Consider the following 23684-nt stretch of genomic DNA (forward strand, 5'->3'; position numbering starts at 1 on the left):
TACTATTAGCGCTCAAGTTGCAACCTCGCTTCTCGATAACTTATTCACAATAGTAGAGATCCAAAGGCCTTTCAAGAATGTTTCTAACTCTGAGGTGATATCCTTTTTAAAGGTCCTTTGATTGCCTCATCATGAAACCTCTATAATCACGTTTCAACTTTGCCATTCTGAAACACCTCTGGCTTCCTGTTTCAGATTTGAAACTTCACATTCTCGAGATGCAGATCGTGTGCGCACGTGACGCAAAGATGTTTCAAGATGGAACATTGTTTGGAAGCCGGATGAGATGCCATGAAATGGGATGGGAACAGCTGGATTAGCCGTCTCTGGTATTCTCGACGCCACCTCAAGCCCGTTTCGGAGTTTGTTATTGATGCGGAGAGGTAAGTTGGGGAAAAGGGCTCAATTGAGCGCAGCCTTCTGTAGTTTTTGGACCGTCAGTTTCGCCTGCTTTGTGAGTCCTTGACATTGGTTCTCGACAAAAGCTCTGAGCGGCGCCATTTCGTCAAGGTTCAAAATGCATAGAATGTAGCTGGCGATTTTGAGCTCTAAATAGGTCGGAGAGACATCCTTTGTAGACCGAAGCGATGGATCAGACATGATATCCTGGAATTGTAGCAGCGTCTTCTTGCATTTGTCAAAGATTGGCTTCAGAAGGTGGTTCAATGAACGAGCCTTGTAAACGTTTAGGGGAGACTCAATGTTCTTGACAAGCTCTTTGTGACGTAAATGAAATTCATTTCGCTTGACAAGCGCTAGCTTCATGTTGCCTATGGCGAGGTGGCCCAAGAGGGCCGTTGTGCTCTTGGGATCGTGCGAATACAGCCGCAAAAACTCTTCTTCTGTCGTGTGGTAGAGAACTTGGATGATCCAGCAGTCGTACACGACATGGTCCAGCATCGTGATGTACATCAACTGTTCTGCATCGTGAGAGACGCGTGTTCTTAATATCTCGTCAATCCCCTCGGCAGATCTGATGCTCCTCTTGCTGAATCCTTCAACAAGAATCGGTAGCGATTCCTTGGCGCTGGCTGCGTGGGACAGTAACGCAATGCTATGTGGGTAACCTCTTCCTTCGCAAGTGGAGCCGTTTGGTAAGCCCAGAGCGTTCTTCTTGCAAAGCGCGAATTGGGCGTATAGACATAAAGGATCGGTGGCCAGCAGGCAACCGGACTCGAGTTCGGCAAATACATTGTACACTCCCAGCATAAACGTGTTGTTTGGGGTATCCTGACGGGCATTAGAACCCTGGAACGCGAACTTTCGCCGGCTTATCTCGCCGCTCATTGAATCATCCTGCTTTGAAATAGCCGGATATATGGCCAATGGAAAGCTATCAAAGATTGTCTTGATAGGACCTGGGACTGAGAAAAAGCTAGGCATCTATATTCGCTTTTGTGTTGCTTGAAACCCTTGTTGGTCTTGATGTTTTTTTATTAGAGAACCGATAATTGAACGTCAAAATCATTATACTATAAACTAAAAAATTACAATAATGAATATATCTATAACTTGGCCTTCTTGTATTCCAAAACTTTTAACAATGACTTTATCGGGTAGACTGATGCCAAGCTGGTTGCGAAAAGGATGTTACTAGCTTCGCCCTTATTCAGTCTGTCAGCAAATGTCGCGATGTCTATGGGCGACAGCGAAGGATACGAGGAGCCATCAGTATTCAATCGGCTCTGCAGCTTTCGCTTTATTGAGTTCTTTTGCTTTACGGTCGCCGGCTGTTTCCGCCACTTGGCAAATCTTGTGAAGTTCTTGACAGAACTGTTGTCTTCTGTGGTTTTCGATAAGATTTCAATTACTTCAGCCACTTTACTGATGGCTTTTGAGAACTCTCCAGTTTTTATAAGCTCCCGGGGGATGAATCTGACGCCCGTCTTATCCCTCAGATAGTGGGGAATTTCACGGTAAAGTCGTAAAACATATTCCACTGCATTGCCTTTAATGTTTTGCTTATAGAGCCTGAGGTGGTGACCGTTGTGAAGCGAAAACCCCCACCCGTCCTTAGCAAATTTTACCCAGGGATATACAGAAGTCGGGAAAAAAGTCCTCTCATCGAGTGCCATGTCAGTAACAGCGCTAGTGGTCTGTTGCTGGTCGTAAAAACTTCTGAAGTTGTCAAATGTACTGAGAGTGAGATCGAATGAGTCGATCTCGTTAAGCCAAGCATGGAATGATTCTTGGTAAGCCTCTTCCTTCTCGAGCTGCCGATTTCTTTCAAGCTCTATTTCTTCCTTAATCTTCAGCAGATCACTCATCGTCGCATCCTGCAAAGTACCCTGGAAATGCTCGATACCAGCCAATGTTGGCACCGAGACGACGCCAACGTTGGAAGCGCCCACAAAATCGATAATGTGGCAGTGGTCCTTGGAATGATGTAATCGCAAACCGCGGCCAATCATCTGGATCAGCAGGGAGCGGGACCTAGTCGGGCGACATAGAAGTATACAGTCGATATTCGGCATATCTGTACCTTCGGTGAAGATACCACAGTTAATCAAAACCTCGATCCTGCCCGCTCTAAAATCTCTAACTATCTGATCCCTCTTCTCTGTGGGGGTGTTGGAAGTCACATAACCAGCGGTGACGCCTCGATCGCGGAAGAGCTGATAAAGCGACTCCACATGCTTTATGTCAACAGCAAATAGAAGCGTTGACTTGAATCCATTCGCTGCCCGTTTATGAAGATAAGCATTGAGCACAACTTCGTTCAGCTGCTCCGTATTCAACGCACTAGACAACTTATCTAGCTTGAAATCCTTCGTGCCGCTTGAAAGCTCCACCTTGGAAAGATCGCAATCTATGTTCACCGTCGTGAACTTCCCCTCGCACAGCCACTTATCGCTAATCATCTCGAGGATGCCCCTGTGATACACAATTTCGTCCATAACGGTCGACAACGCCTTGTTGTCGGCTCTTTCGAAAGTTGCGCTAAAGCCAACCACCGGTACGGCCCCATCGTAGTGGTCCAAAATCTTCAAATACGAATTCGCGACAGCGTGGTGGGCCTCGTCGATAATAATAAGGTCAAAATAGTCCCGAGGATGGTTGTCCAGCCTCCGAATCAACGATTGCGTCGAAGCAATCACCACTTCTACCCTTCCCGCGCTCCTGTCCAGCGACGCGACGCATTTGCCCATCTCAATTTGAACACTGCTGTGTGGAATACATTTTCTCACGGTCCCAGCGGCCTGCATTACCAGCTCTCTTCGGTGCGCCAGAATCAAAGTGCGCGCAAACCCATGCTTCTCGCTCAATTGCTTAACCAGATTGCTAAATATGACAGTCTTGCCACCGCCAGTAGCCAACGACACACCTATCCTGACCCTTGGACCCTCTCTCTTCACTATCCGGTCAATACATCGATCGATCACGTGCTGCTGGTAATCTCGCAATTGTACCGTCGAAGAGTGGCGGACAGCCGATCTGCACCACTTCACCAGCTCCCTGATCATCAACTGCAACTGACAATAACCTCTAGCGCCTCCGCAACCTTCAAGACTGCCTAGTATCACCGTCACGTGACTCAAAGCCTTTTCCAACGCCTTCCTATCTCCCAACCAGCCACTAAAGAGTACCTGCGCTTCGCTTCTCTCAGCAATCAGCCGCCATGGAGTCCTCGCCCTGCCAGTCTCTCAATCCTGCGGCTTCCGCTGTTCTTCGCAGTGTTTGTTGTTGGCTTTATCTGAAAGAGCGGCTGGACTTCGTTTGACTCCTGGAAAAGAAACTTGTCGAATATCAAAGACAAAGAACGACTATCTATAATCAACACTTCACACAACAACAGAAGATACAAAAGGTTTGATATCAGCTCAGGTTGTCACGGTAGCGGCGATTGACGAAGACGGTTGGGATTGGCTGCTAGGCTACGTTGTGTCGAAGTGTCAGAGATCGGTTTTGCGAGGTAATTTGAAAGACATAAGGTGAACTGGCCAGTGGCTTGCGTTCCTTGTATGGGTTTGCATTGAAGTTAGGAAAGGATTTTGTTGGATATACTCGGTCATGAGTTTGGATTATGAAGTTTACAAGGAAGGTGGATTGCTAAATGATAGGTATCAGAAAATTGAAGACATCAGCGAGGGATCGTACGGGTATGTGTCGCTAGCCAAGGACATCGAGCGTAAGAAATTGGTGGCGGTCAAATTCATCTTTAAGCTGGAGAAAGAGCCATCAGTGGACGAAGACGGAGCAGCTGGGGAGGAAGAGGGTGCACGTGACTGCGATGATGTGGTTAAGAGTGCCAACAGCAGCGTGGAGAAGCGAGTGCAGTTGGCGAAGCATCGCGAGTCAATGATCTCGTCTAATGTTAGGTCGCGGCTTTCGGAAAACATCTGTTTTGAAGCGGCTTATGAGATCGAAATCCAGAGAATGATCGGCAACGAGCATCGGAACGTTGTGAAGTTGCTGGACTTTTTCGATTCATACATCATCTTGGAATACTGCTCTGGCGGAGATCTGTACGAAGCGATTAAGGGTGACCTTATCCCGAGGAAGACGAGGGAAATTACACATATCTTGACTCAGATCATTGAAGCAATTCAATATGTGCACTCTAAGGGGATTTATCACCGTGATGTCAAACCTGAGAACATTTTGATCTCGAACCTTTTCGATTGGACCATAAAGCTCAGTGATTGGGGGTTGGCCACTACGCATCCGACGTCTCTGGATCGAAGTGTAGGCAGTGAGCGCTACATGGCGCCCGAGCTGTTTGAAAGCAATTTGGATCTTGCAGAGAGGAAAGAGCCTTACCAGTGTGACAAGGTGGACGTGTGGTCGATTGGTATCGTCTTTCTTAACATTGTGTTTTCTAAGAATCCATTCAGTGTGGCCAATCAGACAGATAAAGCGTTCTGTTACTTTGCTGCCAACCGAGAGGCGTTGTTTGACGTTTTTTCTACTATGAGTCTCGATTTCTTCCAAGTTTTGAGATACAGTCTCACGATAGATCCGGCAAACAGGGATCTCAAGAAGATGAGACGAGAGCTTGACAACCTTTCGGAGTACACTCTGGATGATGAGTATTACAACTCCCTACAGGACAATGATGTGGCGATATATGATGAGGAACCTCGCCATGCCCCAGCGTATGTGCCACCATCATCTGCTCCGGCTCCAGTCTCCTTACCCACCCCGCCATCGTCTTCGACTGGTAAAAATGGAAAAAGGCTTCAATCTGCAAGCTCCAGTATTCCCAAACAGACCGACTCATTTGTCCACGCAGAGCAGAATATTGTTGATAAGAAATCATCTCCAATTGCAGCTTCAACTACTAATGGTAAGACTGAGGAAAAAGAAAAAGAAAGGGCTAGGTCTGTGCCTAAATTCAAGTTTAGAAAGCGCAGTCATGTTCAAAGGAATGATTCGCCTAATCAGAATCAGCCCCATAGTTATGCCAATGGAAAAACTATTAAGAATCGCAATTACAACCATTACAACAATTTCAGTCATTTCGGTAACAATTACAATTATAACCAAAAAAATTACTTCTTCAATGGCGCAGATAAGCCAAAAATTGTAAAGCATTCGAGAAAACCACTAGGAATTCCAACTCCTAATACCTACATTAACAATTATTTTAATGATTATCATAAGAACAAGGAGCAACATGGCTCAGAAAGCAACGATTACAACGGTTTTAACACAAGAGATTTTTTTACTCCACCTAGTGTTAATAACAGGTACATGGAGGGAATTTTCAGCCACAATTATGTGAATAAACACAACAACAACAACAACAACAACAACAACAGCAGCAACAATAATAATAACAATAATAATACTAATAAGAATCATTATTTCCCACAGTTTGGGACCAGTGGTTCCAAAGGTAAGCAACCGCGGAGACCTAGTTCAGGCAATCGGGTTGCCGCTCCCAAAACGAAAAATCCGAACACATCTACCACTTCAACCTCAGTACCAGCGTACCATTCGCCGGGCAAATACATTCCTCCGAATGTTAGAAACCATTACACCAACCAATATCAGTCGCATGTTCCTAATATTTCAGCCGTTTTAGACACACACACATATCACGAGCAATATGCCAACGCTGATAACGGGAAGAATGAAACCACTAGTAAAGGCGATTTAGATGATGTCCTCTTTACCCTGGAGGAAAGTGATGATTTTCTACGTGACATCAATGACTTGTCCTTGCATGACGCACCTGTTTCTTCTCATGGCACTGATCTACATGGCGCGCTCCAAAACGATTTACCAGATCTGTTAAAATCTCCCGAACCACCCAGGCTACAGCTCACGGGCGCAGAGAATCCGTTTGCCGCCCAGATACTCAACGGCGGCAATGATGGCAAGCCGTTGGTTGCAAACCAGCATCTTAACGCAGGAACTTCTGAACACAAGTATAAGCCAGGCATCTACGTACCACCTCATCATCGCAAAAGCTTCTCATCTACCACAGCTGCTAATGAGGTTACACTATCTGTCGGACAAAACATGTACGATTATTCGGCACTATCAGATTCCCGACGCCCATCGGCCTCTATTCAACAATACCAGGCACCATTTATGCCAAGTTTGAAGAATCACTCTACCACAACGACGGCTTTACAAGACAAAGATGTCTTTGCTCAAACAGATAACGATGCCATTATATTTTCGGAAGATGAAAGTGATGACAATGGTGAAGACTCTCGCGGCATGAAAACGGTGTTTGGGCCCTATACAATATACAACAACGGGGAAATGTCTTATAACACCGTTCGTGCTGGAAGAAAATCGAGTACTGTTCAAAGCGAGGCAGTTGGCTCATTGGAGCAATACAAAAATAACTGGCTTATGTTACAACAGCAACAGGATTGAGGTGCATTAGGAACCTGACACTATCCTGATTATCTAGGATGATAATGGAGAAGCAGCTCTAACGAATTTTTCATGATTTAGCATTTGTTTTGCAGGCATATTTAGGGTATATATATATATATATCTGTACGAGGCATCTTTTCATTATTCAATTTCTGATTGATGACTGTAGGGTTCATGATAATCCCTCTTGTTAAGGGCTCCTTCGTTAAAGTTACATAGATATTTCTCTAAAAACTAATGTCAGTCAATTCAGCGAGCTAAAGAGCTCCCGTCGAGCGGGCTTCGAATGCTTTCCTTGAAGCAGAAAATACGTCACAGTCGATATTAATATCATGCCGACGGCCCAAACGCGAGACCTAATGCCCGCTATAGGAACTAGTTCGATTTCTTGAGTTAGGTCGCTTGTTCTAGTGAAATGTTGGTGGAAAAACTGATTTCTTTCATGTTGATCATCCTCATTTTCATCCGTTGTTCTCTCTAAAGCCAAGTTTAAAACATTCTGAACAAAAGTATCGTTGTCCGTACTCTCGTAGATATACCCATTCGCATCGACATTGTCTGGGACTATATTTTGAACGTTTGCGAAGAAGTCTGTGATCAAAACATCTTTGGGATCTCTCTTGAAGAGATCAGTTCTAACACCGACGTGAGAATGAACTTTCTCGAATGTGTACGAATCGAACAGGTCTTTCAAAGTCAGAGAAGAGTTCTTCTCAATTTGCTCCAAAAATTCCAAACTGTAGTAAGTGAATCTGTCAATGACCGCGACACCAATTTCAACGTCTGAGTGATGTGAGAAGGAACTTTCATCAACTTCGCTTGACCCGACCGCCAGGATATTAGGCGAATAGAATTTTGAATACATTGTATTAGCCTGACAAGTGTCGATCATAAAGAAAATCTCATTATACCTTTTCTTCTCATACATCTGTTCAAAGGCGTCTGCAATGTCCTCAGAAGCAATTTCCTCTGCGTCTTGGAACTTTAAAAAGTCGTCACCACCGTGGCCAGTCATATAGATAAATATGTTGGAGTTTTCGTCTGTCAGAAGCCTCTTAGATTTGGGCTGGCTCTCGGACCATCTGTCGGTGAGCAATCTTATAAAATTCTCAACGGTAACCTCATAGCCGCGGTAGTCAACCTCGACAGAATCCCCATATAGATCAATTGCGTGGTCTTGGTTATTAAACACGCTTCCTGGGAACAAATTCCTCGAATTGCATGCTACGTCATCACTTAGCATCAGTATAATTTGCGAGTCCGGTATTCCAAGTCGCTTGACAGTTCTATACATGCTGAGAACGTTCGCCATATGTCTATAGTTGAACCAGAATCGTGAAGTTGATACCAAAACTGCCCAATTGTTTGTGTGTTGTGCATGTACAAGACCAATAAACGGTCCAAGAACCGTCAGTAACAACGCGATTGAGTGCTTCCAAGAGCAAAGCATCTTCGTTAACTGATAGAGTTTTACTGCTTCTGTCTAAGCAGACTAAGATCTCCCAGTGGATTTCCTCTCTTGAGTCTACGAGCTTGTCTAATGACAATGACAGGAACGTCAGGGCTCGCCTTTTGCCAAGAACTACCAGGCGATGATTAAAAAAGTTAAAATACGTAAAATGCTGATGGAGAGTAAATCTTCCATCAAGGTTGCAATTAGACTGCCAACTTCTTGTTGATCGGGATTCCAACCGCGAGCAGAACGCCAAGGCAGGCTCACCAATGTTTGCGGTGCAGAACGCTGTCTCATAAGCGTAATTCAATGAAAAGAATTGCCGTCATGCTAGATACTAACTTTTACCACTGCGGGAGGGAGTGATGTGAGCCGGCGATGCGCTGCGAGACACTAGGAAGGGCAACCGGAATTTGGTACTTCAAGTATCAATCGCTTGCATATGCCTTTTCCACCAATAGCGAGCTGTTCTTGAGTCCCGCATCTTCAATTGTCATGTCAAGCTTATCGATGAGATTCTCGCGCTGGTGGTTGCTGAGAGTGAAATGGCATTGCTCGAAACCGTCGATTTCGCTCTTGATAACCTCGTAGATGTTCCTCACAAGGTCACGTACTTCAAACCTACGCACAACTCTTCGACCGTCACCTGTCCGGACCTGTATTCTGGTGGTGATTCCTGGCCTGTTCGGGGGTTCCTCATGCTTAACAGCTTTGATGGCTTCGAAAGCGCTGGGAGCGCGGTTGTCGTCTTTCTCCGCTGCCATTTCGCTGAGATCCTGCTGATGCTCCGGCTCGTCCAGAGCAATTGGTTCGGAAAATGACTTCCCTAGAGACTGCTCAATAGCTAATTTCATCTGCTGCTCCTCGCTAAGTGTTGTCGGGTCTATCTCTGGCGTGGGCTCTTTCACAGTTGGATTTGCCGCCTTGGGATCCAGAGAGAACGATCCCAAGAACTCGTTGACTTCCTTTATAAAGCTGTCGGGCATTGGAACCGTCTTGTTCCATTGCTTCAATCGTTCGCCCGTCATGGGATCCAGTATTGCTATGTGGGGAAGGGAGTCCTTGCTTCGGATCCCATAGAAATTGATGTATGGTTGAGCGTTCGGCGAATCATACTGGTATTGTAAAAACACAAAGTTCGATTTGATTAACTTCTTCACCTCTTTTGACGACCATAAATCCCTATTCAGAGCCTGACACTGAAACACTCCAGAGTCCTGGATGTTGACCATCATCCATTTACTTTTCTTCCGAGCCCTCACCTTGGCACTGCTTAAGTTCAATTTGGTCATCAAGTCGAAAGGCGGCCTAAAGAGTAGCGCCAGCCTACGTTCCCTCGACATCGCCTTTGGTCTCTTTACAAGTTTTGTATACTCTCTGACGTTCCCATCCTCGTCGAGTTCGATCACCGGCTCCTCTACATACTCATAGGCATCATCGTCTTCAGAGCTCGCCGCGCTATCATCTGAATCTGAGTCTGAAGCCGAACCATCAGCGATAAAGTCGTCATTCAACCTCTGGTTGAACACTCCAGCCGGCCTAGAATCGTCAAACATATCTCGAGCTTGACGCAAGGGATTGAAACTCCCACCAATTCCACCATAAGTTCCCGGAAAGATGTGGGTCTCAGCTAGTGTCTCATGCCTTGCTTGATCAGGGGCTCTCACAAACTCCTCCTCATTGCGGTACGCTTCTGCCTGTAATCTTTGGGCTACATCCTCATCATTATTGCGATCAACATCTGTTCCTGTCTGATCACTGCTCCCAGCCTGGCGTCTCAACTGGGAATTACCGCCGTGCTCAAAGAACAGGGCTATGGCTGTCTGCAAATCGCCACCGGCCATCTCGATGAAATGCTTGGCCAATTCACCGTTTTCCGCGCTTGTAATGGCAATGAAACTGTCAATCTGGTCTTGTGACATCTTGCACTAATCTAGAGGGTGCGACTAACCTGTATGAGGTCTCCAACTTTTCTCTTTGTAGCTCTTATTGGTGTATTTTTGATATAAAAACCTTTATAGCTGCTCCGGAACTCAAAGACGTAAAGTATACAACAGCATAAAATCGAACTTTCATTACTCAGTATGGCATCTGCTTCTTATCCTCTAGCAGCTGAGACCGTCCAATGATGATTGCATAGAGACGCTGAAGCCGGACTTGATGTGTAATTACATCTACACTACTGGGCGAAACTAACGAATAAACGAATAATTGCCTATTAAGAAGCATCTCGTTTGATGCAAATGCTTAACTACATTGAATAATATACATTTCTGTTCTCTGATTGCAAAGCGCAGAGAATTACTTGCTCCTCCTCTTGCTTACCTTTTGCTTGTCAACCCGAGGCTTCTTCCTCCTTGAATCTGCTACCTTCTGTGATATTTCCTTGACGTCCAAGTTCTGCTTATCTTGATCCTCTGCCAAGTCATCGAATCTCGTATGCTTGCCTTGGAAATTATGCTTACTGATAGCTGGGCCTGTTTGTCTTCCATCTAGCGCATTATTGATTACTCTTTTGGCACGTTCCTGCTCCTCTTGCTGGAGTCTCTCTTCCCTCTCGTCCTTGCCGTCAATAGCCTTAGCCTTATTCATATAGCTTTTAACTCTATCAAGTTCAGCCTTTATCGGTGACAGATCTTTGACATTCAGCACTTTCATATAGGAAAACATGAGGGAGCTCAGAGCATAAGCATACCTGTTGGTAAGTTCCAACTTGGCACGTTCATCCTTTAACGACAGCAGTTGTTCATCCAGCGATTTACTCGTTAACTTGTCTAGGTCAACTTTCAGCGAATTCAGTTGCTTATTCAGGTGTGAAATGTATGGTTTGATCTTCTCAACGTCCTCCATCAGTGGCAGTTCACGGCAGACGACGATGGCACTAAATGGGTCTTGATATGTACTTTCTTTGCATAGCGATGTGCTCATCGAAAGTTTTCAATGACGTACATTAGTAAAAACTGCATACTGGCAAGACTAGACACGCTTAAGGAAGGGACATAAAAGATAGGTTAATGCGATCAGGATGCCCAAGAATGACGAGGTCAGTCGCGGATTGACTCTCAGTATCCAGAAACTTCAAGCTGCACTTAAGAGCTATGAAGCAGGGGAAATCTCGCAAGAGAAAGTCGCAAGGCTAAAAGAGCTGCAAGGAGCTCTGTCGAGTGGAATTCAAGAAATCAGCGAGTTGGTGAAGTCAGAGCCGATAAGTGGAGCTCCAGCGTTGGCTGATAAGCAGCAAGACAGTCGACCAAGTTTTAGTAGGAAAAGGTTCTACAGCTCCGACTCTCCCTACCTTAACCGGATGGATCTGAGTAGATCGTACCGACTGGTTCCTCCAATGAAGGTCAGAAAAGCTACGGCATCACCTCAGCCGAAACGTGTGTCCCCGAGCGAGTTTCTGCTCAGCAGTTTACAATTGCTAGAGAACATCACCAATCTTCAGAGACTGGAAAAGAAGACCTCGACAAGAGATGGACACTCGAAGGGAAGCCTCGCAGCAAAGGCTACGGTATCACAACTTGATCAATCTGCAGAAACGTGAGAGCCCGAGCGCTGATTTCATCGACACATCATTGCCCCGTATGCCCGGTGACAAATAGATGCCGCCTTAGTTAAAACAGACAATGGATATCACCACCCGCAGACGGTCTTGTCTAGTTCAAAGCCATGGTCACTTAAGCTTGCCACGACTGCAATCACTGTTGGAAGCATGAATTCACAAAGAGAGGATTGCAATTTGGCAAGAGATGTCCGGACCAGATCTTCGCAGGTCGGGCCGGTTGAACCGCAGTTCTAGGCAGAGCGATGGCTACTATGTAAGAACAGCGAAAACTCATCATAATGCAGCGCTGATCTGCATTGTCATCTTATATATAAGTAAAGCCTTGTTCATCAAGTACCTGGGCGCGCCGTTTATAAGCTTTTTAGTAAGGCCGGTACAGTAGAAACAGATTAATCGCATCCAGAGTGAGTCGAGATCCTGAAGAACCGAGTATTACCGATGTCAAGTGGGTCCGTCAGTAGCAGGAGCCTTTTCCAGAGACACCGAGGCAAAGTTCTCACTTCTGTTGGTATTGTGGCGACCCTCTTCACCGCGGGGTCTGTCTGTATGTACTTGGTGAAGAGATGGCTATACAAACAGCAGCTCAAGATCACTGAACAGCATTTTATTCGAGAGCAAATAAGGAGGCGGTTTACTCAAACGCAGGAAGACTCCCTGTATGCGCTATATGAGTTGATTCCGGTCTTTGCAATGGTTCTGGCAAAGAAGCTGGACTTGGAAGAGCTGGTCATAGCCTTGAGAGACAAGAAATTGAGCAAAACTGGCAGCCAAAAGGCCAGAATCGGTGACAACGATGTTTTGTCATCTGGCATAAGCACTAGCGTTACAGAAGTCGATACTTCGACGGCTAACGTAGCGAATAAGTCGGAGGGCAAGACTCAGAAGACGAAGGCAGAGCTCTGGAATGAGCTGAAGACCAAAAGCTTAATCAAGATGGTGACGATCTCATACACAATTTCAGCGTTATTGCTACTCACGAGACTGCAATTGAACATACTCACCAGAAGAGAATATTTGGAGACTGCAATAAGGGTTGCTGTTGAGAAGGAATCTAGTCTATCTGATGGTAAGTCTGTTGTCAGCTGGATTTGGGGGCTCTGGAAGGGTGACGATACGAAATCGGCCGTAAGCGAGGCAATTGAGGATTCAAAGGCAAAGCCAACTCCAGTCTCGAAGAACTCCTACATCAACGAACAGGCTTTCTTATCACTTTCGTGGTGGCTGTTGAATCGCGGTTGGCAAGATTTTGAAGCTATAGTGGAGGAAAACGTAGAGAAACAATTCGGACAGTTAAATCCCAGAGATACGCTTTCGATCACAGAGTTCAGCGAGAAGCTCACCGAGGTTTTCCGTGACACAAACAAGCAACTGTTCCCCGACGCAACGAATGAACAAAACGGCACTGGCAGGTTGCAAACTATCCTGCTGCCACGTCCTGATCTGGAAGATTTCGTGCTCAAGCAAACCCTAGATCCGGAGGCTTTCAATATTCTTAACGAAGATAAGACAGTTTTCGGTCAACTCATTCTCGAAACAGCAAAATGCTTGGAAAGCACCGTCTCATCGATAGTCCTGGAGACTTTAGTGAACGAATCGTTCCAATACATTATGGAGCAGGTCGAGACAAACGTTAGCAAGAAGAAGAACAAACAAAAGACGGCAAAGGAGTCAGATTGCGTTGAAGATTCCGACGCCAAATATCAAATGGCGGTTTTCACCATTAGCTGCAAAGACTGCTGTAATGAGATCCTGAAAAGCGGCGTTGTGTCTATGGACAACGAATTTTTGGCAAGGCTGGACTCTGTCGTGATACTCGACGATCTGAGCGCAAGCGTGTACAGCAACTTTGGGTTTCAAGACTAGAACGCCGTCCAGGGCGCTTGACTATTAGAATCGAATCTGTAGTATGGTTCCTTATAACGCAGCTATCGAGGTCACCTTTGACGAAAAGAGCTGAAGGGAAGAGTTAGATGTAGCACTTAACTGATGAATTGACGAACTATCGATATTACACTACGACAGATAGCTGGTTGCAGGATTCATTAAGCGTACTAGAACGGCGATGGCGGGCAGCAAGAGTCGTAACGTTGTATTGGTCAGTGGTGAAGGTGAGAAGTTTACCGTAGAGCGCAAGATCGCGGAGCGCTCTTTACTGCTAAAGAACTACCTGAATGATATGCATGACAGCCAGCTCCAGGATGATAGTTCTGATGAGGAAGAAGACAAAGGCAATAAGGGTGGTGATGCTGATGAGGACGAAGATGACGAAGACGACGAAATAGTAATGCCAGTGCCCAACGTGAGATCTTCAGTCTTGCAGAAAGTGATCGAGTGGGCTGAACATCATAAGGACTCCAATTTCCCTGATGAAGAAGACGATGACTCTAGGAAGTCTGCACCCATGGATTCCTGGGACCGGGAATTTTTGAAGGTCGATCAGGAAATGCTTTACGAGATTATTCTGGCCGCTAACTACCTGAATATCAAACCGCTACTGGATGCAGGGTGCAAGGTTGTGGCAGAGATGATCAGAGGCAGATCCCCAGAAGAGATCAGGAGAACTTTCAACATTGTCAATGATTTCACTCCCGAGGAAGAAGCTGCGATTAGACGGGAAAACGAATGGGCCGAAGACAGATGAAATATCTTTTGGCCGCCATCACTAAATAACCATTAGATAAGCAAGATACCATCTGGAAGAAAGCCGTGGACTGAGGGCCGGATCGACCTTAAACAGCCTCTGGTCCTGCGAGATATTCTATTCCATCGCGATCAAGCTTTGTTAGGACGGCTGTGGACTAACCTCTACGTAATGTCTTCGATCTTTAAGCTGGGCTTGTGTACCTTTATTTAATTTGCCACGTTACTAAGTTACTCCTTGACGCGTCAATTTTTAGTCCTTTATCAACAACATTTGAAGGAGTGAATGCTGAGAGAAGACTTATCCGCCAGGCGTCACCATTGTCACAACCACTGGGCATCATGCAGGGCCCATAAAGCAGGTTAACGCTAAAGCAACCCATTCGGAATTTTTACAGTCAGTGCCCCCCGGTGGCGGCTAATGAAGTTTTAACGGCGAGCTGCCTCTTGTTCAGAAGATACAGAGGATCAACACATATTAAAAAGTGCATTTAGCGTCAGTGGCATTAGGCAAACGCTACTGAGACTACGGGAGAGGCTGCAAGCAGCATTCTGCGGCTTTGGGGTTTCAAGTTTGAAAAGTACGAGAAGCTCGAACAGAAAATCGGGCGAAACGCAGAGTCTTCCAGTCGATAGCTGGTGATTGGACGCACAATGAGAGGGAACTTGAAGCTACTCCTTTGGAAGCCTGTCGTTATCGCATAGGATTCTTCGAAGCCTGTGTTCGTACAACGTTACTTCATGAGCGCACAGATTCCCGATGTCTACAAGGGAGTTAAGGTTATTTCAGAACTCGCGATAGACTCGCAAATATTTATAAAGGTGCAGCAGGTCGTGCAGCCCTAAGATCCAATCCATTTGGCTCAACCATTGGCCACTGATTGCCTCGCGGAACGGTGGAGATCTGTCAGACAGACCCACTGCAGTACCATTACTATAACATAATGACGACAGACGACAAAGGGACAAAAAAAACATTCTTGAACAAGCTGTTCAAAAGGAGGAAGGTTAACGGTAAATTGAAGAAGGATGAGAGGAGAAACATCTCGTTTTCTATCGCTAACAATGGCAATGGATCGATTGCAAAACGAAAAATAAACGGCGAACGCCCGCGAACTTCGGGCAATCAACTGGAGCTGCCGGAAATCATATCAATACGAAGTAACAGCCTATTTGATAGCGAAGAGGAGGGCGAGGAAAAGCAGGAATCGCATGATGCAGAACGAGGCTCGCGAAATCTGCTCTATGCGCCGAATAGGGCGTTACGAAATTCTTCCAAGATTACAGGAACAAGCAGCAGTAGTCCAGCCAAGACTAATGATCTAAAACCCATCAAGACAGACTATCTTAAGGTCTCGGACAATAGACCGGCAATGAAGCATGAGACCGGCAGTAGCGCTGAATACGATGAAGAGCTAGAGCATCCCAGTACCATACTGGGGACGCTGGCAGCGTTTGCACGCAATGCCACAGCTCGTATGCCAAAAATTAATGTGCGAGACGTTGATGAAGCTGCAAGCCCCATATCACCTTACAGCCCGCTAACAAGCGCACAGGGCCATCGGGAGTCCGAAAATAATGATCAGGCAGTTCCACATTCTAATGATAAAGGATACGATACCTTTCTAGGCAAAAACGATGATACTTTAGACGAAACAAACCTAAATCACACCGTTGTACATCACCAAGACTCAAATGACCACAGAAGCGACTCATTTTTGCGAAACCTTGATTTTCTGCTTTCCTCTCCATCGCCACTGGATAATCATTTAAGCATCAAAAGCCCTATGGACCTGACGAAGAGTTATAGCCGTAATGATTCTCGTTCCACATCTTTGATGGGCAAGAATGAGAGTATGTTCTCAATGAATGGAGCCAACAAAGTGAAATTCGAGCCTCTAACGACAAAATCGCCTGCAATTTCTACGTTTGGAAAGGGTGACTTGAACCTTGATGAATTTGAAGACTCCCCAGAGAGTCGCCCTTCGTTACCAACCACACAGAGAGAGTCGTCAGAAAACATGAGCATAACCGCAAGAAGATTATCCACTGATGAAATGAAAAGACATTCCAGTTCCAATGCTGCGAAATTAACCGAAGCTTCCAAATTTTCAGCTTCTGACACAGATGTAGCTAGAACGCGAGAGAGAAGCAAAACTTTACCGGACGCGGAGCTTGCTCGAAATTCCGGTATGCAAAGCTATAATAATCGCAATTCGCGATATTCCAAGCTTGAAGATGAAGTGGATAATCTTGATGAGAGTGATCGAAGACCGAGAAGGATGTCCAAGAAGTTTCTTAGCAGGAGGTCTTTCTCTCCGACAAATATTGGCATGAAGGTACTTCCTGGTATGGCACTTCGCAGTCCAGTGGTCAAGATCCGTAATAGCGCAGATCACTCTAGTGTTGCAGGAGCAGCTAATGTTTCAAACCCGAATAATGGTCGTCTGGATTATCTCACCAACGGAGATGGAAGCATCCGAACTAGAGCTAGCACGTCGGTCGCTCCAATTGAAGTGTCCTCTGGTGAAGCTGACGATTTCCATCTGAAAGGTATGAAGTTTGCTAATGAAAAGAAAAACTCAGAGTTTCATACTCTTTTCAAAGGCACAGATGTTACGCAGGAGGAAAAACTAATTGCTGACCATAACTGTGCCTTGTCCCGCGATATTCTCTTACAGGGTAAGATGTACATATCAGATCAACACATTTGCTTCTATTCCAATATATTGGGTTGGGTAAGCACCGTTGTCATACCTTTTAAAGAAATTGTCCAAATCGAAAAGAAGACCACGGCCGGAATATTTCCAAACGGTATCGTCATTGACACTTTGCACACTAAATACATCTTCGCATCTTTCATTTCCAGAGATGCCACTTTTGACCTCATAACGGATGTTTGGAACCAAATCATTTTGGGAACCAGCAAAATTCGCAACGCTGGAACGCGCTCAAGCTCTTACATTGGGGCAGATGCAGATTCGAACAGTTTTTATAGCGAAAAGGACATGACAGATAGCGGTTTTGAAGAGGAGGATGAAAGTGTAATTGACAGTACGGAGCTGACTTCTAGCGATGGCTCTGTAGATGAAGATTTGCACAACCGACAAAAGCCATCGATGGTGGCCCCAGCAGGGCCAGTAAAACATGCGCCCACGCAGGTCGATTACACTCCAAGTGAAGGTGAGAAGCTAATTAGGAAAGCGACGATCAATGCCCCTCTCGGTAAGGTGGCCAATATCTTGTTTGGAGATGACGTGTCCATGATAGCTTCCATCTTGAAGGCGCAGAAGAATTATGATATCTCAGAGATCCCCAGGATACTCGACAGTAAGGAAAGAGAATATGATTATACAAAACCCTTGCCCGGAGGCTTCGGTCCAAGTAAGACTAAATGTAAAATAACCGAGAGATTGGAAGAGTACGATCTAGAGAAATGTGTCAAGGCTGTGCAAATCTCGAAAACACCTGACGTACCGTCTGGAAATTCTTTCAGCGTAAAGACTACATTTTTATTATCGTGGGCGGAAAACTCCTGTACAAACCTTGCGGTGTACGTTTCGATTGATTGGACCAGTAAAAGTTGGATCAAAGGTGCGGTAGAAAAAGGCACATTTGATGGTGTCACTGAGAGTACCGATATATTAATCAATGAATTAAACAAACTAGCAAAACCATCATCTAGTAAGAAAGCCGGAGCACACGATTTAGAGGTGCTTTCAAATTTGCCTAAGATGGGTCCGGCAGCCCACAAAGTCACAGACTATGATTACAAAAAGGATAAGGACGATGTAATTATCGAGCAAGACGCGGACATTCCTGCGCCACTTGGAACGACATTCCAGCTCTTGTTCGGCAATGATACGAAGTACTTTAAAAGAATCATAGAGAAACAGAAAAATTTTGATCTTTCAGAGATTCCGAAATTTACCAATAACGTAAGAGAATACTCCTATACAAAGCCATTAAATGGCTCTGTGGGACCCAAGCAGGCTAAATGTTTCATCACGGAGAAAATTGAGCACATGGATGTCGAAAATTACATTATGGTCAAACAGACCAGCAAATGCCCTGGAGTCCCATTCGGTAACAATTTTGTAGTTAATACCAGGATTTACTTATCTTGGTCGGACCACGACACTACAAAGATGTTTGTCGTTACAAACATTGTATGGAGCAGCAAAACACTGTTAAAAGGAACGATCGAAAAAGGTTCAATCGACGGCCAAAAGGAGTCTATTGGTATTATGGTGGATGAATTGAAAGAAATAATTGCAAGTTCAGGAAGTGTAAGAAGGAAGACACGGAAGAGAGGTAAAAGTTTCAAAGGTCCCAAGGCCTCAACGGAGGCAGCTGGGAGGGACCTCACAACTGCTTCCTTACCTCAAAAGATATTCTCATTCATCTCTAGCCTCTTTGAGAACTTCAGTTTAACCTCAATCCCTATTATAACGATCATAATAGCACTATTGATTATTGCTGCCTTCTTCGTTCGCTTTATCTTTATGTCACACACCGAAAGGCAGGAAGTCACAATTTTAGGCAGCGGTAGACTTATCATTGATGGCAACGAATACAACTATGTTCCAAGCTTTAAAACGCTCTACAAAGTTTACGAAAATAATGTAAGGGAAAGCAGTCGTCAAAAGAGTGCATTGAAGGGTCACAATCTGGTATTAGAGGCAGAAAACGACTTGTGGGGTTGGCTGAACGATCGAGGAGATATCACACCGCAGTTGAACTCTAATGCATACAACGAACTGTCCACGGACATTGAATCCAAGCTGGACACCCGTAAGCTTCTACAGCTGAGAGAAACAATCCAAGCGACGGAGAACCAACTTAATGACATGAAACAACTTCTGGAAAGAAAGGGCATCGTCTGACTCTCACGCATTTATATGTAATTCTAGATTTATCGCATCGAACTCTTCTGATTGCCACGTTCTAAGCGTATCGCGCAAATGCTTCTTGATTCTTCCCCCTTATAACAACAGACCAAAAACTGTACCTTCTTCCTTGAGTCCCAAAAAGAATAACGAGATAAGCCAAATGCATGCCATTAGCCAATCTCAGATATCAAATAGTAGGAGAGAGGTAGCTGAGCTGAAAGAACATTACGAGCGGCTTCAAAAGCAGTTTGACTCGTTAAGCGCCGAGCTTGATTTGTATGTTAACATGTACAGATATGCCTCCACATGCCAGCAATACAACTAACAAGAGGATCGAGAATCCGTACAACAGATCTCTGACAGCGAAACAGGTTATGGATTTGCATATTAAGCGTTTGAAAGAGTACAACGAACTGAGAGACGCCGGCTTACGACTGGCCCAATTGGTCGCCGATGAGAAGAGATGTCGGATGAAGGATGTATTCGAAGAGATGGGATACTCGATGAAAGATGATTAAGATCAATTAGCAGATATAGAAAGACCAGCAGTTAAGTGCTTCGACTTTGCTAGCATTATCAGGCTATCTTCTAGATGTGGTCACATGATCATTAACGTCTTCCAGCTATGAACAAGATTCAGCACATAGTCAATGCTAAAGAGATCAAGTTAGCGTTGGAACAGAGCCAGTTAAGCGGATTTTATTGAGGATTGACTGTTTCACCGAGGATTAAGAAGTTCACATTGCTTTATGGAAGTTATTAAACCTATTGCTGTTGGTTATCTTTGAAAATTTGGATCCTGGAGAATAACTGACAATTTATGCATATGGAAAAGATTCGCTTGCGATTGATCCTTCAGCTCCTTTTTGTCTCCTTTTGCTTTGGAGCTGGTCTCTGGGCCGACCAGAATGGGCTGGAGTCGATGGGATCCAATGCGACAAGTCCAGCCTTGCAAGCAAATCAACCCACGACAGGCATTGAATATCATACGGTGATACCAACGGCACTGCGAAAACAGAAAACTGGCCAGACATCATCACTCTCCCCTGAAATAACAGTTGCAATTCCGAGCGGAGACTCGATATTATCACAATCTCTACTAGGGCAGGCTGCGGAAGGGCATGATAGGCATATAATATCAAGCCACGAGCGGCCAGCTAAAGTTCAGGTCCATCGTGAGAGATCGTTGGAGAATCTTTCGCTGTCCAATCTCCTTTTGGCCACGGATTTGGAGGGCGGTCTGCATGGGATTGATCGGAAGAATGGCAAAACATTGTGGTCCATCGATTCTTCGTTTTTCGAACCTCTTATAGAGATTACTGGGCGGGGAAGTTCGACGATGAATGAGACTTTGATTGTTGAACCCTACAACGATGGAAACATATACTATTTTAGTCCTTTTCAAGGTGTGCAGAAACTTCCAGTCACGATTAATCAACTGGTCGCATCGTCTCCTATGCATCTAAAAACAGACATTGTAGTTGACGAGCTGGGAACTGTTATTCAAGATGAAAAGATATACACAGGGTCGAGATCTACATCGATGTACACGATCGATTTACTCACGGGCGAAATTATTTCAGCATATGGCCTTGGTACGAAGAATAAGAAGTACTCACGCGATAAAGAGACCTGCATTACTTCCGGATTCGAATCAACTCAATGCCACAATTCCATAGTTGTGGGAAAAAGTACCTATCGCTTGGAAATTCATTCTCTTGATGGTATCGCCTACAACGTTTCTTACTCCAAATGGCAGCAAAATTCTTTAGATACCCATTTGGCTACTCAAAACTTTCTATCTCAGGATGGCATCTACATTGCGCCTTTTCGTGACAAAACTGTGCTGGCGATTAGCGACGATTTCAAAATTGCAAGATGGATATCAGCCACTTTTCCCGGGATTATTAACGGAATCTTTGATATATATCAAGATGAAACCAAAGGTGAGAATATTCTAGTCCCACATCCTTTGAAATCGCCATATGAAAAGCTTTCGAATAATGAAAAGGTATATCTTGATCAAAACCAGCATGGTACCTGGTTCGCCTTATCGTCGCACAATTTTCCTTCACTGGTGGAGGTCGCTCCCATGTCAAAATACAGTCTCAATGAAAGATGGAAAGCACCATCGATTTTCCAGAATGAAGATCTCACCAGGACAGCTCTGCAAGGCGTCCATGAGCTCACTAACATGAGATTTCAGCAGATATTTGAGGGCGGTCGCGAACAAAATGACATCCTGTCTTTACCGGAGAAAAACTCTCCTCTGTTGATTGATCCACCTGCTGACCACATCCTGGATCCTACGAGTCAGAAGGTAAAATCCATCGATAGATACATATCACCAGGTGAACTTGAGGCCTATAAATTGAAGGTTCAAGAGCAAATAGCGCAAGAAATTATGCAAAAAGCTCAAGGCTCCTTCCTTCGCACCGCTGCAAGATTTGTGTATCGAGTGGTGGAAAGTGGATTTGTTCTCTTATTTGCTCTTTTCATTCTATTGATACTTCAGAAGTTCAGGATTATAATGCCTCTGCCAGTACTCTTGGAGAAGTTAGGACTCATCCCTACGAAAGATATTACTTTGAAGGATGTTGAGATCACCAATCTCGATAATGACAAGATGAGCAACCGCAATGCCGCGAAGAAAAGCGAAGTGGCAGACGTGGAAGATAAGGGACAGACGGCTGTCATGTCATCATCTAGCAGCGCAGATATTGAACAGGAAGATATTAGGATGCTGGGGGACATTCATGATAAAAATGGAACTCTGATCGTCGATAAGAGGAAAAGAAAACGTGGCGCTCGTGGTGGCAAGAAGGCAAAGAAGAAGTTATTGGCGCAAGAAACTAACCAGGATGGGGAAGATTTAGAATTGGAGCATGACCTGAAAACACTCACCGTCTCCGATAAAATATTGGGCTATGGCTCCTCAGGTACTGTGGTCTTCCAGGGTAGTTTTCAAGGACGACCGGTCGCGGTCAAACGTATGTTACTTGATTTCTGTGATGTGGCCTCTCGAGAGATTAAAATGCTCACTGAAAGCGATGATCATCCCAATGTCGTAAGGTATTTCTGCTCTGAATTCACACAGAAATTTCTCTATATTGCATTGGAGCTTTGTAGTGCGACGCTTGAAGAAGTGATTGAACCTAACAAAGGATCGAATGAAACCGTCGAGTTCGAGTTGAACGAAAAAGTTGACTGGGTTGATGTTTTGAAGCAAGTCGCATCAGGCGTCGCACATCTGCATTCCTTGAAAATTGTCCACCGTGATATCAAACCACAGAATATTCTTGTTTCTGGGCCGAAAAAGCCTGTTATCGGTCAAAATAATATGGATGGGAATATTAGGGTCCTTCTCTCTGATTTCGGTTTATGCAAGCGACTGGAGGCTGATCAGTCATCCTTTCATCCTACAAACACAAATAAGGCTAGTGGTACTAGCGGCTGGCGTGCGCCGGAGCTATTGGATGAGTCGAAGAAAAAAGTTATCGATAGTATAATTAGCGATGAGCAGGAAGAGGCCGGAAGCTTTAGCTCGTTCTATGATAAAAGCACGAAACAGCGATTAACGAGAGCGATGGATATATTCTCCATGGGTTGCGTATTTTACTATGTTTTATCTAATGGGAATCACCCGTTCGGCAGCAGGTATGTGCGAGACGCGAACATTATCAGAGGAAATTTCGATCTTTCTGCTCTTCGGCGGAATCTTTCAGACAAGTCGCTTATAATTGAGGCCAATAGCTTGATAACTCAGATGCTAAAAAATGATCCCTTGGAGAGGCCAACAGCTGCAGCTGTATTAAACCACCCTCTTTTCTGGTCTAGTGCCAAAAAGCTGGAGTTCTTACTGAAAGTTAGTGATCGGTTTGAGATTGAGAGGAGGGACCCGCCAAGTCCTTTACTGCTTAAGCTGGAAGCAGGAGCCAAGTTAGTGATACTAAACGGAGATTGGACTACCAAATTTGAGAAAGATTTCATGGATAATCTTGGCAAGTACCGCAAGTACAGCGGAAGCAAATTAATGGACTTGCTTCGAGCACTAAGAAATAAGTATCATCATTTCATGGATTTACCAGAAGACCTGGCAGCTGCAATGAGCCCCATTCCCGCTGGATTTTACAATTACTTCGCCTTACGTTTCCCGAATCTGCTGATGACAACTTATTCTATAATCAAAAACAACCTAGAAGATGACCAGATTTTGAGTAAGTTCTTCGCTTAATTTCAGAGCGCGCATAGAATGAAGCGTACTATAATATAGATTTAATATTTGCATTTATTACCT

General features: G+C 44.8%; 12 protein-coding genes across 12 annotated transcripts; 7 read left to right on the top strand and 5 right to left on the bottom strand.

The window, feature by feature from the left end:
- Positions 1–402: 402 nt before the first annotated feature.
- SAM35 (SAM complex subunit SAM35) lies at positions 403–1383 on the bottom strand (the record flags this gene model as incomplete). Its single annotated transcript, XM_037284128.1, has 1 exon — positions 403–1383. One exon carries the CDS (start codon positions 1381–1383, stop codon positions 403–405), a length of 981 nt encoding a protein of 326 aa, XP_037140024.1.
- A 122-nt stretch (positions 1384–1505) lies between these two features.
- Positions 1506–3464, bottom strand: IRC3 (double-stranded DNA-dependent ATPase; the record flags this gene model as incomplete). Its single annotated transcript, XM_037284129.1, has 1 exon — positions 1506–3464. The coding sequence occupies one exon, from the start codon at positions 3462–3464 to the stop codon at positions 1506–1508; it is 1959 nt and encodes a 652-aa protein (XP_037140025.1).
- Positions 3465–4011: 547 nt separating this feature from the next.
- Positions 4012–6834, top strand: KSP1 (putative serine/threonine protein kinase KSP1; the record flags this gene model as incomplete). The annotated part of the gene is made up of 1 exon (XM_037284130.1): positions 4012–6834. The coding sequence occupies one exon, from the start codon at positions 4012–4014 to the stop codon at positions 6832–6834; it is 2823 nt and encodes a 940-aa protein (XP_037140026.1).
- A 247-nt stretch (positions 6835–7081) lies between these two features.
- GPI8 (GPI-anchor transamidase) lies at positions 7082–8287 on the bottom strand (the record flags this gene model as incomplete). Its single annotated transcript, XM_037284131.1, has 1 exon — positions 7082–8287. One exon carries the CDS (start codon positions 8285–8287, stop codon positions 7082–7084), a length of 1206 nt encoding a protein of 401 aa, XP_037140027.1.
- A 431-nt stretch (positions 8288–8718) lies between these two features.
- Positions 8719–10212, bottom strand: UBX5 (DNA protein crosslink repair co-factor UBX5; the record flags this gene model as incomplete). The annotated part of the gene is made up of 1 exon (XM_037284132.1): positions 8719–10212. The coding sequence occupies one exon, from the start codon at positions 10210–10212 to the stop codon at positions 8719–8721; it is 1494 nt and encodes a 497-aa protein (XP_037140028.1).
- Positions 10213–10591: 379 nt separating this feature from the next.
- LRP1 (Lrp1p) lies at positions 10592–11218 on the bottom strand (the record flags this gene model as incomplete). Its single annotated transcript, XM_037284133.1, has 1 exon — positions 10592–11218. The coding sequence occupies one exon, from the start codon at positions 11216–11218 to the stop codon at positions 10592–10594; it is 627 nt and encodes a 208-aa protein (XP_037140029.1).
- Positions 11219–11315: 97 nt separating this feature from the next.
- On the top strand, positions 11316–11834 carry HG536_0E02670 (uncharacterized protein; the record flags this gene model as incomplete). The annotated part of the gene is made up of 1 exon (XM_037284134.1): positions 11316–11834. The coding sequence occupies one exon, from the start codon at positions 11316–11318 to the stop codon at positions 11832–11834; it is 519 nt and encodes a 172-aa protein (XP_037140030.1).
- Positions 11835–12293: 459 nt separating this feature from the next.
- Positions 12294–13718, top strand: PEX3 (Pex3p; the record flags this gene model as incomplete). The annotated part of the gene is made up of 1 exon (XM_037284135.1): positions 12294–13718. One exon carries the CDS (start codon positions 12294–12296, stop codon positions 13716–13718), a length of 1425 nt encoding a protein of 474 aa, XP_037140031.1.
- Positions 13719–13917: 199 nt separating this feature from the next.
- On the top strand, positions 13918–14496 carry SKP1 (SCF ubiquitin ligase subunit SKP1; the record flags this gene model as incomplete). Its single annotated transcript, XM_037284136.1, has 1 exon — positions 13918–14496. The coding sequence occupies one exon, from the start codon at positions 13918–13920 to the stop codon at positions 14494–14496; it is 579 nt and encodes a 192-aa protein (XP_037140032.1).
- A 943-nt stretch (positions 14497–15439) lies between these two features.
- Positions 15440–19381, top strand: YSP2 (Ysp2p; the record flags this gene model as incomplete). Its single annotated transcript, XM_037284137.1, has 1 exon — positions 15440–19381. One exon carries the CDS (start codon positions 15440–15442, stop codon positions 19379–19381), a length of 3942 nt encoding a protein of 1313 aa, XP_037140033.1.
- Positions 19382–19547: 166 nt separating this feature from the next.
- Positions 19548–19905, top strand: SAE3 (Sae3p; the record flags this gene model as incomplete). The annotated part of the gene is made up of 2 exons (XM_037284138.1): positions 19548–19663; positions 19740–19905. 2 exons carry the CDS (start codon positions 19548–19550, stop codon positions 19903–19905), a joined length of 282 nt encoding a protein of 93 aa, XP_037140034.1.
- A 302-nt stretch (positions 19906–20207) lies between these two features.
- On the top strand, positions 20208–23621 carry IRE1 (bifunctional endoribonuclease/protein kinase IRE1; the record flags this gene model as incomplete). The annotated part of the gene is made up of 1 exon (XM_037284139.1): positions 20208–23621. One exon carries the CDS (start codon positions 20208–20210, stop codon positions 23619–23621), a length of 3414 nt encoding a protein of 1137 aa, XP_037140035.1.
- Positions 23622–23684: the final 63 nt, after the last annotated feature.

This window comes from Torulaspora globosa, chromosome 5, assembly GCF_014133895.1.
Source record: "Torulaspora globosa chromosome 5, complete sequence".
NCBI lineage: Eukaryota > Fungi > Ascomycota > Saccharomycetes > Saccharomycetales > Saccharomycetaceae > Torulaspora > Torulaspora globosa.